Source organism: Macrotis lagotis, chromosome 2 (genome assembly GCF_037893015.1).
Source record: "Macrotis lagotis isolate mMagLag1 chromosome 2, bilby.v1.9.chrom.fasta, whole genome shotgun sequence".
NCBI lineage: Eukaryota > Metazoa > Chordata > Mammalia > Peramelemorphia > Peramelidae > Macrotis > Macrotis lagotis.
In genome coordinates this window covers 100,300,066-100,314,800 of record NC_133659.1, presented here as the reverse complement: position 1 = coordinate 100,314,800, position 14,735 = coordinate 100,300,066, and the positions used below count along the sequence as shown (strand labels likewise).

The 14,735-nt window shown below is 42.4% G+C and overlaps 1 protein-coding gene across 1 annotated transcript in view; it reads left to right on the top strand.

Moving 5' to 3' along the window:
- Positions 1 to 10,912: 10,912 nt before the first annotated feature.
- LAD1 (ladinin 1) overlaps positions 10,913 to 14,735 on the top strand; it is a 32,188-nt gene continuing 28,365 nt past the window's right edge. The window contains exon 1 of the mRNA XM_074222347.1: positions 10,913 to 11,133. Coding sequence (XP_074078448.1) covers positions 11,096 to 11,133 — 38 coding nt within the window. The 5' untranslated portion in view covers positions 10,913 to 11,095. The remainder of the gene's footprint in view (positions 11,134 to 14,735) is intronic.

Genomic DNA, 14,735 nt, shown 5'->3' with positions numbered 1-14,735 from the left:
TAGAGAAAGGATTAAGAATCATAATTTCTGGGCTCTTCTCTGCTTCTAGGAATCTATGTGACCTCTGCAAGCTTCAGTTTCCCCATCTGCTAAATAGGGACAATAACACCAGGAATAATCTGGAGTAAAGGTTTAGATCTAGGTACCACATTTTAGAAAAAACCCATTGATAAGTAGAGGATGACAATCATGGTGGTGAGATTGAATATGTTGATTGGTTGAAGGAGCTGGTAATGATCTGAAGTTGGCACACGATAACTGTTTTCAATTATTTGAAGCTAACTTGTGGTTCTTCTACAAGATGAAACTTGTTCCACTTGGCCTAGAAACTACTAGAAACAACAAGTGACAATTGTAGAGTCAGTCCGGGCTAAATATTAGGGAAAATCACTTATCATTTATAACTGCCAAACAGTAGAATGAGAGCAATGGTTTCCCCTTTCCTAGAGGTCTTCACAAAAAGTCTGAAGGATCCTTTTTTAGGCATGTTGCTGAGGGCATGATGGTTCAAGAGTGGGTTGGTTTGGATGGCCTCCCAGGTCTTTGGAACCCTGAGTTTCGATGATCATCTGCTCCCTATCATTTTATAGATGAGAAATCTGAGAGCCATGGAGATTGACTGACTTGTATGTTTACAGATCACTTGACCTACTATAATCCTGCATGGTAGGATGACTATTATTAACCTCATTTTGTGGAGAAGGAACTAAGAGTGGTGTGGTGAATTGCCTAAGGTTAAAAAGCAATTAAAAGTCCAAGGGGGCATTGGAAGTCAGATTTCTGGACTCCCTCCCCTCCCCTCCCCTCTCCTCTCCACAGTATTGTCTGTAATACTACATCATACTTAGCTCCCTAGTGATACTACACAGAATATCGCCCTATAATATCAAACTATTAATTGTATTCCTGATCCTAGAAACTCTGCCCAGTGACTAAATATACTAGGAGTATGATGAGAGGTGATATTCTAGAACTGGTGGTATGCAGGTGGCATGCTTCTTCCTTATAACTGCATACCTGTCCCATAAACTGACCGATTGCCCCTTTCCCCCAGGTCTGGAGATCCTGAAAATCTACCAAAGTCCTTCTATCCCCTCTTTTGTCTTCTCCTTTTCTTTGTCTTCTCCTTCAGAAATGAGAAAATTCAATGCAGATTCTGAGCTGCCTCTAGTGGTTCTGGGCTGTTCAGGTATAACTTTTATTTCTTTGTGGGCAGTCCTACTTTGAGGTCATATTTGGAGGATGGAACTTTGATGAGAGACCACTGAACAAGATCCAGGACATATCTGGCCTTGATGTCTTTTATTCTGATCCTATTCTCTGCTCCTGTCTTGTGGAAGAAGTATTAGACATGATCCACTTGACCCAAGACCACAGTACTAGAAATAATGGGTGGCAATTGCAGAGAGATGGATATTGGCTAAGTCTTAGGAAAAATTGCTTAATATTTAGAATTGTCTATATGTAATGGTTTTCCTTTTTACACTCCAGTGAGGCTCCATGTCTTTTTCCCCCTGCTTGATGCCAACCTTCTGCCACCATCAACCTCCATCCTTCCAGGGAGAATAATTGGACCTGACTGCTTCCCACCTAATCTGAACCAAAGCACAGATTGGTTTGGACTAATTTAGGTATACCTCTCTTTATGGAATCAGAATGTCATGGAAATACTAACTCAACAGATTTTTGTAACTTGAATTTTTTTTACATTGAATTCCCTTGTAAATTCTAATGGATAGCAGGTGTGAAGAAATCGATTTAATCTCTACCTGTGGAAAAATCTCTGAACAATTTGAGCTGTCCCAAAGTTTAATGAGCTACCTCAATGGGTTATTTCTCTTCAAGTAGTGGCTGGATGCTCACTTGTCACTGAATATTTTGAAGGATATTCTTATTCAGGGATAAATTCATTAGATGACTTATGAAGTCCTTATTAATTCTGTAAACCTGAGTATCTGAGACTTTGTTTAGTCAATGGGAGACATTGCAGTTCTCATTAATACCACCAGATGGCTCGTATCATAATCACAACAATGCAAAGTATAATTCCCACTCTGAATATTGGACTTTGTTTCTTTTTTTTTTAACCCACCTTTCTTCAATCTTCATAGCTGGTGCTTTCATCTACACCTTTTCTCTGTCCCTTACTCTTTCATCTTCATATTCTATTTCCTGTTCTAAACTCCTGAGTCCCAGCCTTGACTATTTACATTGACTATTCTCAATAGCTCTGAGATTCCACCTATGGACAAAGTTTGGAGATTCCACCTATGGGTAAAGATCTTCCCACCATCCTGCTGTCACCTAAGCAAACCCCTTTAATCCAAGTAATCCAGGCAAGCTAGTTAGCTGGGACCTCTTCCCCATGTCAGGAATGAATCGACAAGGAGTAACAAATGACAACTGATTGGAAGGAACAAAGGTTATAAGCCTCAGGTGAAGCCCAGGTAGGATGTGACAAGTCTTGACACTGACCCAAGTTGGAACTGGTTATTTCTTGATCTGCATCTGCTATCTGAAACTCATTGATCATCCCCAGGTTCCATAGACAATAGTGGCCATGAGGGACTATACAACCTGAATTGGTCTGACTTCTCAAACACTCTTCTGAAATTCAAAACATATGGGCCCTAGCTCTGCCCTCTCTTCTCCCTAGAGCATTATTAGTTATTAGTGCCAGAGAGAATGATGGTACAAAGGGCAGGGCCCAGCCTCCTCAGGGCAGAACCTACCACCCAAGGCAGCTAAGTCTGTGAACTCCTGTGAAGGCTTTTGGCTGAACAGAACCAGGTGGAGTATGTACCCCTGGGCCTGGAGGACAAGCCTTCCTTGTTCAGTGGTGGAGGGATGAGTAGACCAGAGTCCCTGCTCACTTTCCACCATGGCCTGGCCCCTAAGGATGGGCCTAGATGATTGTATCCTACTCTCTTAATATTGGTGAAATGGCTAAGCAACTTTGTCTGTCTGTTGGTCTGCCTCTCTCCTCTTTCTTTCTATTCTCTCCTCTCTCCTTTTTTCCTCCCCTCTCTTTCTCACCTTCTCTGCTTATCTCTCTGCATCATTCTTTGTTTCTGTCCCTCTGTCTCTCACACACATACACATAAACATGCATGCATACACAGAGGAAGAAGCTGGAAAACCTGTTGAGCTTGGCAAACCCTACGGAGGATGGGGTTTGGGCCCTATGCCCAACTAGCCACAGAAACCCACCCCTCCCCACTTAGACCCACCCTGTTGGCCTGGACCCAAGGAATAGCCCTCTCCTATCCTACCTTTGCTTTTTCCCTAGGTCCTGCCCTTTTTTATAGGGCCCAGCCCCAGACACAAAAGCCAAATCTCAGCCTTGCCAGTCTCGTCCATTAATCGGGAGACCCTGGCAGATTGAAGCCTCCACCCTACCATACAAAGGCTGTGAGGCCAACCCATGGGTTGGAGTTAAGGCAAACACCTGGTAAACACAGGGCCCCAGGCCTTGGGCTGTGGGAGGCAGGGAGGTACTGAAGAAGAAGCCAACTCAAACAGACAGATGGAAACAGCTCTTTCAGCCTAACCCTCTGAGAATCTCAACCAGCAGGGCCCCATCGAAAGGTATTGGAGAGGTCACCTGCTCTAACTTTTGTCTCCCAGGAAGGATTGTATTGAATCTGTTAGTTGAATGTAAGCTCTTTGAGGACAGAGACTACTTTTCCTGTTTTGTTTTTTTGTATCCCTAGCAGTTAGGATAATGACTAGCAAGTAAGAGGTAATTGTAAAATTGAATATGCTGCTGAATATCCTCTGAGGAAGAAGAAAGATAATCTGATGGGTTTTAGATTCATTGAGAGCAATCCAAGTGACAGTTACTCGACACCTATTTATGATGTGCTTAAAGTGGATCAGGAACTCTGTTAGATGCTGGAGATAATAGGCAAAATTAAAATATCTTCTATCTTCAAATAAATTGCACTCTACTAAAAAGGAATTTCTAAAGCTCTGGAAATGATGAGAGAGAGAGGGAAAAAATAGAATTGCTATCCAAGATTCCTTAGGGATAGGATTGATATTTTTAGGATATAGCATATAAGGAACCCTGAGTGGAGACAGGGGCCTGGACTGGATGACCTCTGAATGCATAGCTGTTCTCTTTTACACACTTCTCATTAATACAGTCACTAAGCCTCCACTTGGGTATTATGAACATGAATACAAGGCTCCTTCCTGTCAAGAAATGTCTTCCCATGAGTAAACATGGGCATGAACAGCAGGGCCCAGATTTCAATCAATAGCTTTCCTAGACAAAGCACAGAAGAACCACAGATCTAGAGTTTGTAGAAGGACTTAAGAGAATTTCCCTGGGAGGGTTGATTTGCCCAAGTATACCCAGTGCTAAGTGGAAGAACCATGATTCAAACTAAGGAATAGTTGATTCCAAATTCATCACTCATTCTACTGCCCCATGAACCTCCTGAGGAGTGAGGAAGAAAGGAGGGAAAGGATATGAGGTTAGGAAACACTTCTGTACCCTAGGAGAAAAGCAAAAACTACAAAGGACATTGTGTGAATGAATCTAGTTTGTGTCCTTACTCTTGGGACTTTGAAGTGGAATTTGGGTGGAGGCTGCTCAGGGAACTCACTCTTGTGTTGTTCAAGACTCCCCAGATAGAGCACCATCTTTGCTGGAGGGTGGAGCATGCTTATAGTGCTTTTCATTGGCAGAGCCAAAGTAATTCAGTCACCTCAAGAATGACTGAGCGAATATAGCCCCAGAAGCTAAACCCTTAGGAAGAATGTCTAGGGTTTGGATGATAAACTGCCTCTTTACCTTCCTGCACAGAGTCAACCTCTTATATAGATCTATATGCCACTGTCATCTGGGGGAGTCTCACCTCGGGTAGTTTAATGTGTATAGGGCAGGGCTGGGTAGGGTTGTACTCCGGAAACTGGGGCTAAAGTGCTGAGCCAGATGAGGGAGTGGGAAGTTAAACATTAGCTCTGATGGCCCCCCAGGAAGGGAGCTAGATTCCCTGCATGGCTCTCTGTTCAGGTCAGCCTGAGGGTCAACCTTGTTCCAGGTGAATGATCAGAATGCAGAGGCCCGGGGACCAGTTCATGGAGCAGCTTCCCCTCCCACCCCCAGCAAAGCACTTTTCTACAGACGATTCCAAAGCACTCTTAATCATTAGACTCCCTTTGAGAAGGTGGGGGTGGCAAGGAATATTCTAAGACCCATATAATTTTACAACTGTAAGGAAACTGTAGAGAGCATCTTGTACAACTCCTTGAGGGGTTGAGGAAATCGAGACTCAAAGAATGTAAGTGATTTGACCAAAGACATTAAATTAATAGCATAGTGAAATCTGAAACTTTGCTCTTTTGAGTGCCAGTCCAGTCTGATTTTTTTAACTTCATTGTGATGACGAATTGAAGACTTATGACAAGGAAAGTGGGATGTAGGTTGCAGAGCTCACCTCTATTCTCCCAGGGAGATAGTTGGACTCTTAAACAAGTTGTCCAGAATATCCAGCCTTGGTACTTATGCAGCATCCCTACCTGGCATGGGTTATATGAACTGGTTTCCCCTACCAGCCTACTCCAGACAACACGGACCTTCCCCCTTGACTTCAACAATGTAGGGTCAGACCTCTAACACAGTGCCACTGAGAACGATATCTATAAGCATCTTTGTGTATATTTATATGTAGCTCCAGGTTGGCCACACCCACAAGATTTGGGAGAGGAAATAGATTTGAGACCAGTTTGAGCTTGGGAGTCTAGGTAACACTCAATCCAGCAGGTAAGAGCCATGTCTTTTCCAACCACTAAAGTCTTTCTATCACTTGTTAATATAGTCAAGTCTGGTTACTTATATGATAGAGAATTGACTGTGCTAGTATAAATTCAATCTGTGTTTTGTGACTATACACATATATAAAATACTATACACACACACACATATATATATCACTCTTTCTATACATATATACACACACAAGTATATGTACACATATGTGTGTATGGATATGTTGTTAAGTTGATGTGTGGACAAAATTTATAGATGTATATGTGTGTGTATGTGTGTTTTCGTTTAGTTTGGATATGACATTTGGTGAGATCTTCCTAGTTCTCCATTCTAGCTTACTTCCTGGAAGACCCAGGAGAAAAGAAAACTTCCCTTGCCAGGGAGGCAGGGGTAGGGAATTCAGAATCCAGGATCTCATAGAGCAACAGAATCTCAGCTCAGTCAGATATACAAATAGAGATAGATAAATCGGTCATTATAAACACCAAGGCAGATAAACATAGAGGAACATATAACTAGTCAGGTAGATGATAGATAGATAGATAGATAGATAGATAGATAGATAGATAGAGATAGATAAATGATAGATAAACTTGGAACTTTTATTGGGCACATATTCTAAGCACTGGACTAAGCAGTAGAAATTCAAATATGACAAGTAAGTTTCTACCCTCAAGCAGCTTACATTTTAATGGGGGAAGACAATATAAAAAGTGGTACTGGGGAAGAAGAAGGAGCAGCAACACAGTGTGACTTTGGCTGCCAAATGATATGGAGGTCAATCACTCTGGGCAACATAAAGTGAAAGCTCATCTCTTCAGACTCAGCATCCTAGAGACTGGTGGGAGGGAATAGAAAGGAGAAGATCAGAACAATGGACTAAGTGGAGTCAGTATGAAGGGAATATGGCCCCTGAGTCTGACTCAAATCCTTCTTGCTGTCAAATATACCCTCTATGACTCTTTAAAACATGGATAACAAAGGGAAGATGACCCCAGATTATCTTGAAGGTCTCAAAAGTCCCTGGATTTGACTTGGAAATCCCCAGTAATAAATGCCACCCCATTTGACCATTATAGGAATCTCCCATTTGGTCTCACATCCAGTAGAGTAATCGGTGAAAAAGAGATGAGATCTCAGGAGTCCCTTCTTTCTAGAGGGAACTGAAATAATACTAAAGAAGATTCATCATCATCTACCTGACTACTCTTTCCTAAGGAACCTTAGGCCTTTCTGTCTGTTTTGCTGCTGAGTCCCTCTAGTTCTATCTCCAAACCATATTAGAAAATGAGCTCCTTGAGATCAGGGATTACTTCACTTTTCTATGTGTATGCCTAGGCTTTCCATTCCAAATATTCATATAGACTATTTGTGCCTGACCTGTGGTAGAACCTTCTAAGCTCTTCCTGGTCTGATCAATCAAAGTCAGACACAATGTGTTATCCCAGGGTCTAACACTTGGTTTTGAACAAAATAAGCACTTTATTTATTTGTTTGTTTGTTAGTTTATTTATTAGGCTTTTTTTTAGGGACTGGAGATGACCTTGGATACAAGGCTATCAGGGTTAAGTGACTTGCCCAAGATCACACAGCTAGTTGTCAAGTGTCTGAAGCTGAATTCAAATTCCTGTCCTCCTGACTCCAAGGCCAGTGCTCTAGCCACTGTGCTACCCAGCTGCCCCATGTCATTACATTCAGGTAAAAATAAATTGCCTTTTAGGTAACTAAGTAATCAACAAATATTTACTAAGCATCTACTATGTTTCTGGCACTGTCCCAGGTGCTAGAGATGCAAAGACAAAAAAAAAAAGTTCAACTTAAGGAGCTAAACGGGGAGGCACTATCAGTGAGGGGGAGTCAGGAAGGACTTAAGGGAGGAGTTTGCATTTAGCTAATCTTAAAATGAAGGCAGAGATCCTGAGAGATGGAGGTGGGGAAGGAAGAGCATTCCATGTGCAAAGGAAAAGGCAGAAGAAGGAATCACATGTATCAGAAAAAGCAAGTAAGACAGTTTCATTGTAATGGTGTAATTGTGGGAGAATAGTAATATATAATCAACCTAGAAAATTGAGCTCCCCTGTCTAGCCTATTGCATGTTACTCTAAATAAACAAAATTTCTCATTTATATATCTATTTTCAAATTTAGGTAGTGATTGATTTGATGAATAAAATAAAACTAATCTCATAGTAGCATTTTTCTTATCATGTACCATCTCAATCTACAACTGCAGATAGAAGGTTACTATCATGATGATAGGCAAGGATTGCTATGAAATTTTTTACCATTAATAAAATGGTCCTATGCTTTAAAAAAAAGCTGGGAATTACTGACCTAATCTGACCCTTTCCTTTGACAGAAAAGACAGTAAAAGCCCCAGAGCAAGGAAGTGAGTCACTCCTAACAGCACAGAGTTTTTTTTTTATTTTTATTTTTTTCTTTTTCTCAATTATATGTAAATGTCTTTGATATTTGGTTTTTTTAATTTACTTTCCAAATTATCTTTTTCCCCTCCCTCCCCTTCCCCAACTTGAGAAGGCTAGCCATTTTATATAGATTATACATGTGAAATCATGCAAAATATATCTCCATACTAGTCATAGTTCAAAAGAAAACACAGATCAAAAAAATCAAAGAAAAATAAAGTTTTTTTTTTAAAAGAACATGCTTCAATCTGCTTTCACACTCCATTAGTTCTTTCTCTGGAAGTATATTGTATATTTCCACATATGACCTTCAGAATTGTTTTGGGTCATTGTATGACAGAACAGTTAAATAATTTACATTTGATCATCAGACATTATTGCTATTACTGTGTACAATGTTCTCCTGGTTCTGTTCATTTCACCATGCATCAGTTCATGTAAGCCTTTAATTTCTTGAAGGAGCTGGGATTTTGGTTAGTCCTTGGAGAAGGTGGTGAAGCCAGTGCTGCATGTGTGCAAAGTTTATTTAGAAGTCAATCTGTATTTGTGTCAATAACTGTCTTATACAAGAGTTTCTAGATCTATGTAACTTGATGTGCAAAGGACCCAACCAATGGGTAATGGTATGTAGGACTCAAAACCTTTTTGTGGACAGATTGTCTCACTTTTATCTTTGTGTTTTGAGCTCTTAGCTGGGCTAGCTTCTAGAATAGTGCTTGGCACATAATAGAGTCATAATTAATTCTTGTGGATTGATTGATTGTTGGTAATTGGATCACAATATATAGCATAGTTATTCCTACCTCCCTATTCACCTTCTTATTTTGGAACTTAATCCATTTTTTTTTTCACAGAATCATAGAATACTAAAACCAGGATGGAAATTTCTATTCCAGCTCCAACTCGCTCATTTTGTGGATGAAGAAACTGAGATCCAGAGAGGCAAAGTGATGTCTCACTGATCCAGTGCTGCTTCTCTTTTTGCTACTTCCCTCCTGGGAGGACAGGAAGTTCCTCAGTATTAGCTGAATCTGAGTCATTAAGGGAAGATCATACTCCCTTGCCTCTCAGTCTTCAGACAATCTTTTACCACATATTGAGGCTGCCTTGGAGCAAAAAATAAGTGACACCTCACCAGACCCCAAATACTGTCACAGGCATATAGATGCCGATTAGAAGATGGATAGTGATAGAGATGGCATAGATTGCTCAAAAAGATGGCTGAATTTGGAGTCAGAAGGCCTGGGTTCAAGGGAGTCACTTCCTGTACTATGAGTATTGGGTTGGAATAGATAATTTTTTTAGTTTTTCAATATTCATCTGTTTACAAATTTATAAGGTACACATTTTTTTCTACCATCCTCCCTTCCCTCCCTTTGGCAGTAAACAGTCTGATAAATGTTGTACATGTACATTTCTTTGAACATATTTACATATTAGTCATTTGTGTAAGAGGAATTAGGAGTAAGGGAAAAGAAAAACCATGAGATAGGAAGGAAAAGCATATAAGAGAAGTTTTTAAAAAGTGAACATAGTATCCATTTAGATTCTGTGGGTTTTTTTCCCTTTCTTCTTTTCCCTCTGGTTGTGGATGACATTGTCTTTAACAGATCTCCCAGGCTTGTCCTAGCTCTCTGAACTGCTGAGAGGAGCTGCATTCATCATAGTTGATCAAGTCATAGTGTTGCTTGTTAATGTGTACAGTGTTCTCTTGGTTCTTCTTCCTTCACTCAGCATCGGTTTGTGTAATTCTTTCCATGCTTCTTTAAAGTCCAAACACTCATAGTTTCAGATAGAACAATAGTATTCCCTCATGTACCATAACTTGTTCAGCCATTCCAGAACAAGATAATCTCGTAAGGCTCCTTTTAGCTCTAACATTCATTCTGTGATCCTATTCTCACTGCAGGATCCCAGACTCAAATATCTGTTTTAAATTTCTGACCCAGTTACCTCTTCCCTTATGAGAGGAAGGTGTGTGCTCCTTCATACAATTCTTGCCGACTCCCATTTCCATGCTTGCTTTAGAGCGCTTGTCATTTTCAGTCAATCTCACTTAGAGTAGAAAACAAAGATTTTAGGGATCCCGTACTCTCTAGGTGGGGGGGCTTATATGCATTCTAGCTGGCAAGGCAAAGTCGCAGCTAGATGGAGGCTGTGGAAGCTGTTTGCATGCCCCGTTCAATGAAAGGGTTCGAAAGCCAGGGAGTAGGGTGTGTCGGGGAAGGGGGGTGCTGCTGCGTGCTTTAGACATGACATTACGGTACCCACTCTACCTTTTCCGCTTCGCTTCCTGCTCTTGGGTTTCTCTGGGCTAAGTGGCTTTACCGGCAGCCGAGCTCAGCGGCTGAGATCAACTTGCCCCCGATCCTCGGGTTACTCGTCCCCCAGCCCGCTCCCCTGGCACCCCCCATTAGCCCGCTCCACCTGCAGGGGGAGGCAGCTCTGAGCCCCAGCTGGTCGGACTGGTTCTGAGCAGGAAGTCGCCCTCCCTCGCCCGGGGCAGCCAACCAGCCCCGGCTCGGTCCCCTGCGTCTCTCAGCCCCGTCGCTGGCTGGGAACCTCCCGAGGCGGGAGCCCAAGAGCCGAGGACAGCTCCCCTGGCCAAAGGAGCCCAGAGCCGCTCTGTGCAGGGAGTCCACTCCCCGGGAGGTGTGACCCGAGGGCCGGCGTCCTGAGTGCCAGGGAGAGGGGGTGTCTGAGCGCGGGAGGGAGGGGGGAGATAAGGCACCATGTGATTCACCTGGGCTCAAGGCTGGTGCAAGGAGGAGGGACTCAGGGGCAGGTGAGGGGAAGAAGCACTGAGTGGATCCTTGGAGGAGGAGGTTGGAGCCAAAGAGGAGGAAGAGGGTGCTGCTGGTGGGACGAAGCACCCCAGCCCCTCTGGGACGATGTCTGTTAAGAGAAAGAACTGGTCGGCTCTGTCAAGGTGAGTGGAACTGGGGAGACAGAGGGATCTGAGGGAGAGTGGGGCAGGGATTCCCAGCTCCCTGAAAGGCCAAGGTTTTCAGGGTGTAGAAGAAGCCCCCAGCACTTTGTCTCCTCTTATTTATGCCTTTCTCTTGACAACAGTTCAGGATGGAGAATTAGAAATTGTACAAGAGATTCCCTCATTCTTTGGTGGATCCCGCAGACTGGGTCAGGTATCTCCTCTCCCCGGGATCCTGTGTTGTCCTGCCTGGGGAGTCAGTAGAAAAATCCTAGAACGGCAGTGCTGGAAAGATTTTAAGAGATCTTATCCAAACCCTCATTTTAAAGAGACGAAATGTAAAGCGATTTGCTCTAAGCCGCGTAACATTCCAACCCAGCCCCTGTAGCTTCTTCCTTCCTAGTCTTTGCAGATTCACATCTGGGAAGCAGAACTGGGATTCCCCCAAACTTTAAGACTTCCAGACAAGACTGTGGGTTTTTTCCAAGTAGCCTATCTCTCCTCCGTTATGGTTAGGGTCCCTGGGGCCAGGGGCTACAGGAGGCTGAGCCAACCTCACCTTCCTCCAGCATAGTGATCTGAATGTTTTCTAATTAGGATGCAAGTAAGAGGGACATCTGCAAAGGGAGGGAGGTCTCTGATACTTTTATTTCATGGCCTCTGATTGCGTCAGGTTGGTACTTCATTACCGGAATAAAACCCCATTTATTTTCACATTTCCTAGATAGAATACAGCGATGTTATGAAAATTTTTTAAATTCAGGCAGATAAGGACCATGTTAGGTCAACTGATAACCAAGAGGAAAGAATCACTCTCTCTCTCTCTTTGTGTGTTTGTGTGTGTGTGTGTGTGTGTGTGTGTGTGTGTGTGTGTGTGTTAGGAAATAGATGTTTTCCTCTCCTGAAGAGAACTTAATTTTACCACATGGTTGGAAGCTTATCCATACTCTGAATTAGACTTTATTCTAACTGGGGAAAGGGCAAGAGAACTAAGAACCTTGACCATTTGATTATGAAAGTCATGCCAGGGTCAGAGTGAACTCAGTTGGATTTCCAACCAGAAAGAGCATGGGCACTAGATTTCCTAACTTTCTCTATAGTTAAAGTCTATACAGAACCTTTAATTCAATCTATATTCTCCTTCCAAATTCAAAGCTGGTCTTTGACTAACAAAGCTAAGGCTGACATATTGTAAATGACTTGCCCAAGGTCACACAGTGATAAAGGATCATAGATGGAGGGGGGGGGTCCTCTAGATTCTGGTACTACAGCCAGAGTTATAGAAGTTAATGTGCATGTTGGGGGTAGGGGTGAGCAGTGTAGGTTCAAATCAATCAATGAAGATGATAGGGGTGACTGTTAAGTTGTTAGCTTCCTTCCTCAGTTGTCTGATTTTTTTTTCATTTCTTCCAGATATTTATCATTATATCCCATTTTTCTCTCCAATCTCATATTACAAGGTCTTGGTGAAGGAGTGATCAAGGTGCAGAAAGGTCAGGACCTTTCCCCCAAATAATATAGATAAGACTAGATTAGTACCCCTAATTTAAAGGTAATCAAATACCTCAGGTGACTGAAGGTCAATTTCATTACCACCACCACCCCAACTCTCAAAAACTGTTAATGTCTAATGCAGAGGGTGCTGCTTGGTGGGTTCTAGAGAATGGGAGAGCAGGAGTTCCCAGTCTAACCCTGGTAGGGAGGGAAGCCAGTTCTTTGGAAAAGGGGTACTGTCTGCTAGGGCTGGTGGAGATGCCCTAGGAAAGGGCTGAGCTCAGGGCGTGGCCAGTGAGACCATGGCCTTGGACTCTGTGTATGTCAGCATACAGTTCTCTCTCTCTCTCTCTCTCTCTCTCTCTCTCTCTCTCTCTCTCTCTCTCTCTCTCTCTCTCTCCATACCTGCCTCCATATTTATATATGTGAGAGGAGTGACCCAGTGCATGCATGTATGCATACATACATATACATATATATATGTATGTGTGTGTATATGAAATTCTAGAAGGTTGAAATAAAAGTGGATCCTTGGAGATCATTTAGTGCAAGCTTTTCATTCTCCAAATAAAGAACCCAAGACCAAGAGAAGTTAAGGGATTTATCCAAGCTCACACAACTAATTAATGAGACTTTCAGGACTAGCACCCAGTTCTCCTGACTTCCAGTTCAATGGCCCATCCACTTTTCTAGGTTATATGTGTGAATATATTTATAAAAACACTAAGAACTTCCATTTATGTATAAACACTTTAAGATATAAATTATTTTCTACTCATCAAACTCAGATGTTGGCAATATATATATATTTTACAGTTGAGGAAATTGATGATCTAAGACTTAAAATGATTTGAATTTTTAATATTTCCTTAAAAGTTATTTAGTGTAACTTTTTATTTTGCAGATGAGGAAACTGAGGTCCAGAGAAGTTAAGTCACTTGTTCAAAGGTCATAGTTAGTAGCAGAACTGACAAGAATTCAGGTGCCTGGACTCTGAGGCCAATTATTTTTCTACTACATATATTCTATGCATGTGTTTTACCCCCCAATTATGGGGAAATTTAAAAATAATGCTGAGGCTCACATTCATTCTCAGATTTCTCATTTACTTCAATGAAAATTCATGCCCCAGTATGTGGTTAATGTTCAAGAATCCCTTCCCTATGACTCCATCTTGCCTGCCCTAAGGAATTAAGTCCCATCCTGGAGCCAGTCCCCTCTGGGGGACCATTGTCACCCCAATGAGACACCAGAGCAGAAAGAAGCTTCTTGTTGTAGTTAAAAACAAGTAGTGGGAAGCATCTGTGAGTCACCCATCACCGTAACCTGAGCCTCTTGTTCTCCAGGGCTCCCAGTTCTCTTCTGGGTGGGGCTGGACTGAGGGTGGGGCAAGTGTGGCCATAGCTCAAGTCTATTTGGGAAAGAACAAGGGGAACCAACCTGGAGCTGTGTGAAGGTCTTAGCTGCATCTTCAGATGTTAATTACTAATAAGATAATGGATTTTAGAGCTAGAGAAGGCCTTTATAATGTTTTTTAATTGAATTAGAGATCTTTTTTAAAGATGAGAAAACAGACCCATAAACATTAAATGACTTCCCCAAGTTTATACAGGTAGTAAGTAGTAAAGCCAGGATTCAAACCCAGGTCTTCTGACTCTCCCCTACCCCCCCCCCCCATACCCAACTTAATATTCTTATCACTATTTTATGCCATCTCCTGGGCAGTCTAAGCAGGACCCTGTGGGAATGGTCTCAAAAAAAGACTCCTTGGGATTAGATTGAGCAGGAAGGTGTTGGGAGGGAGTGGGAAGTTGATTTCTGGGAAGATAGCCCAGCCTCACAGTCCATCGAGGCCTGGCTGTGGATGTAGGGGACATTTTCTCTCTGTTCCTGTTTGCTGCTCCCTCTGCTGTCCTATTGCTCCATTTCTGCTCCTCCTTTCCTTCTCACCTTGGCAGGAGACACCAAGGCTGTTTCATGGGGGGTAATAAGGGGAACTGAGAAAGGCTGGCACAGAGCAGTCCAGGTCTTGGGTTAATCATTTGCCTGAACATTGTGATGGGGGAGCTCAAGTTTTAGATGTATTTCCCAGACTGCGCCCTGCCCAA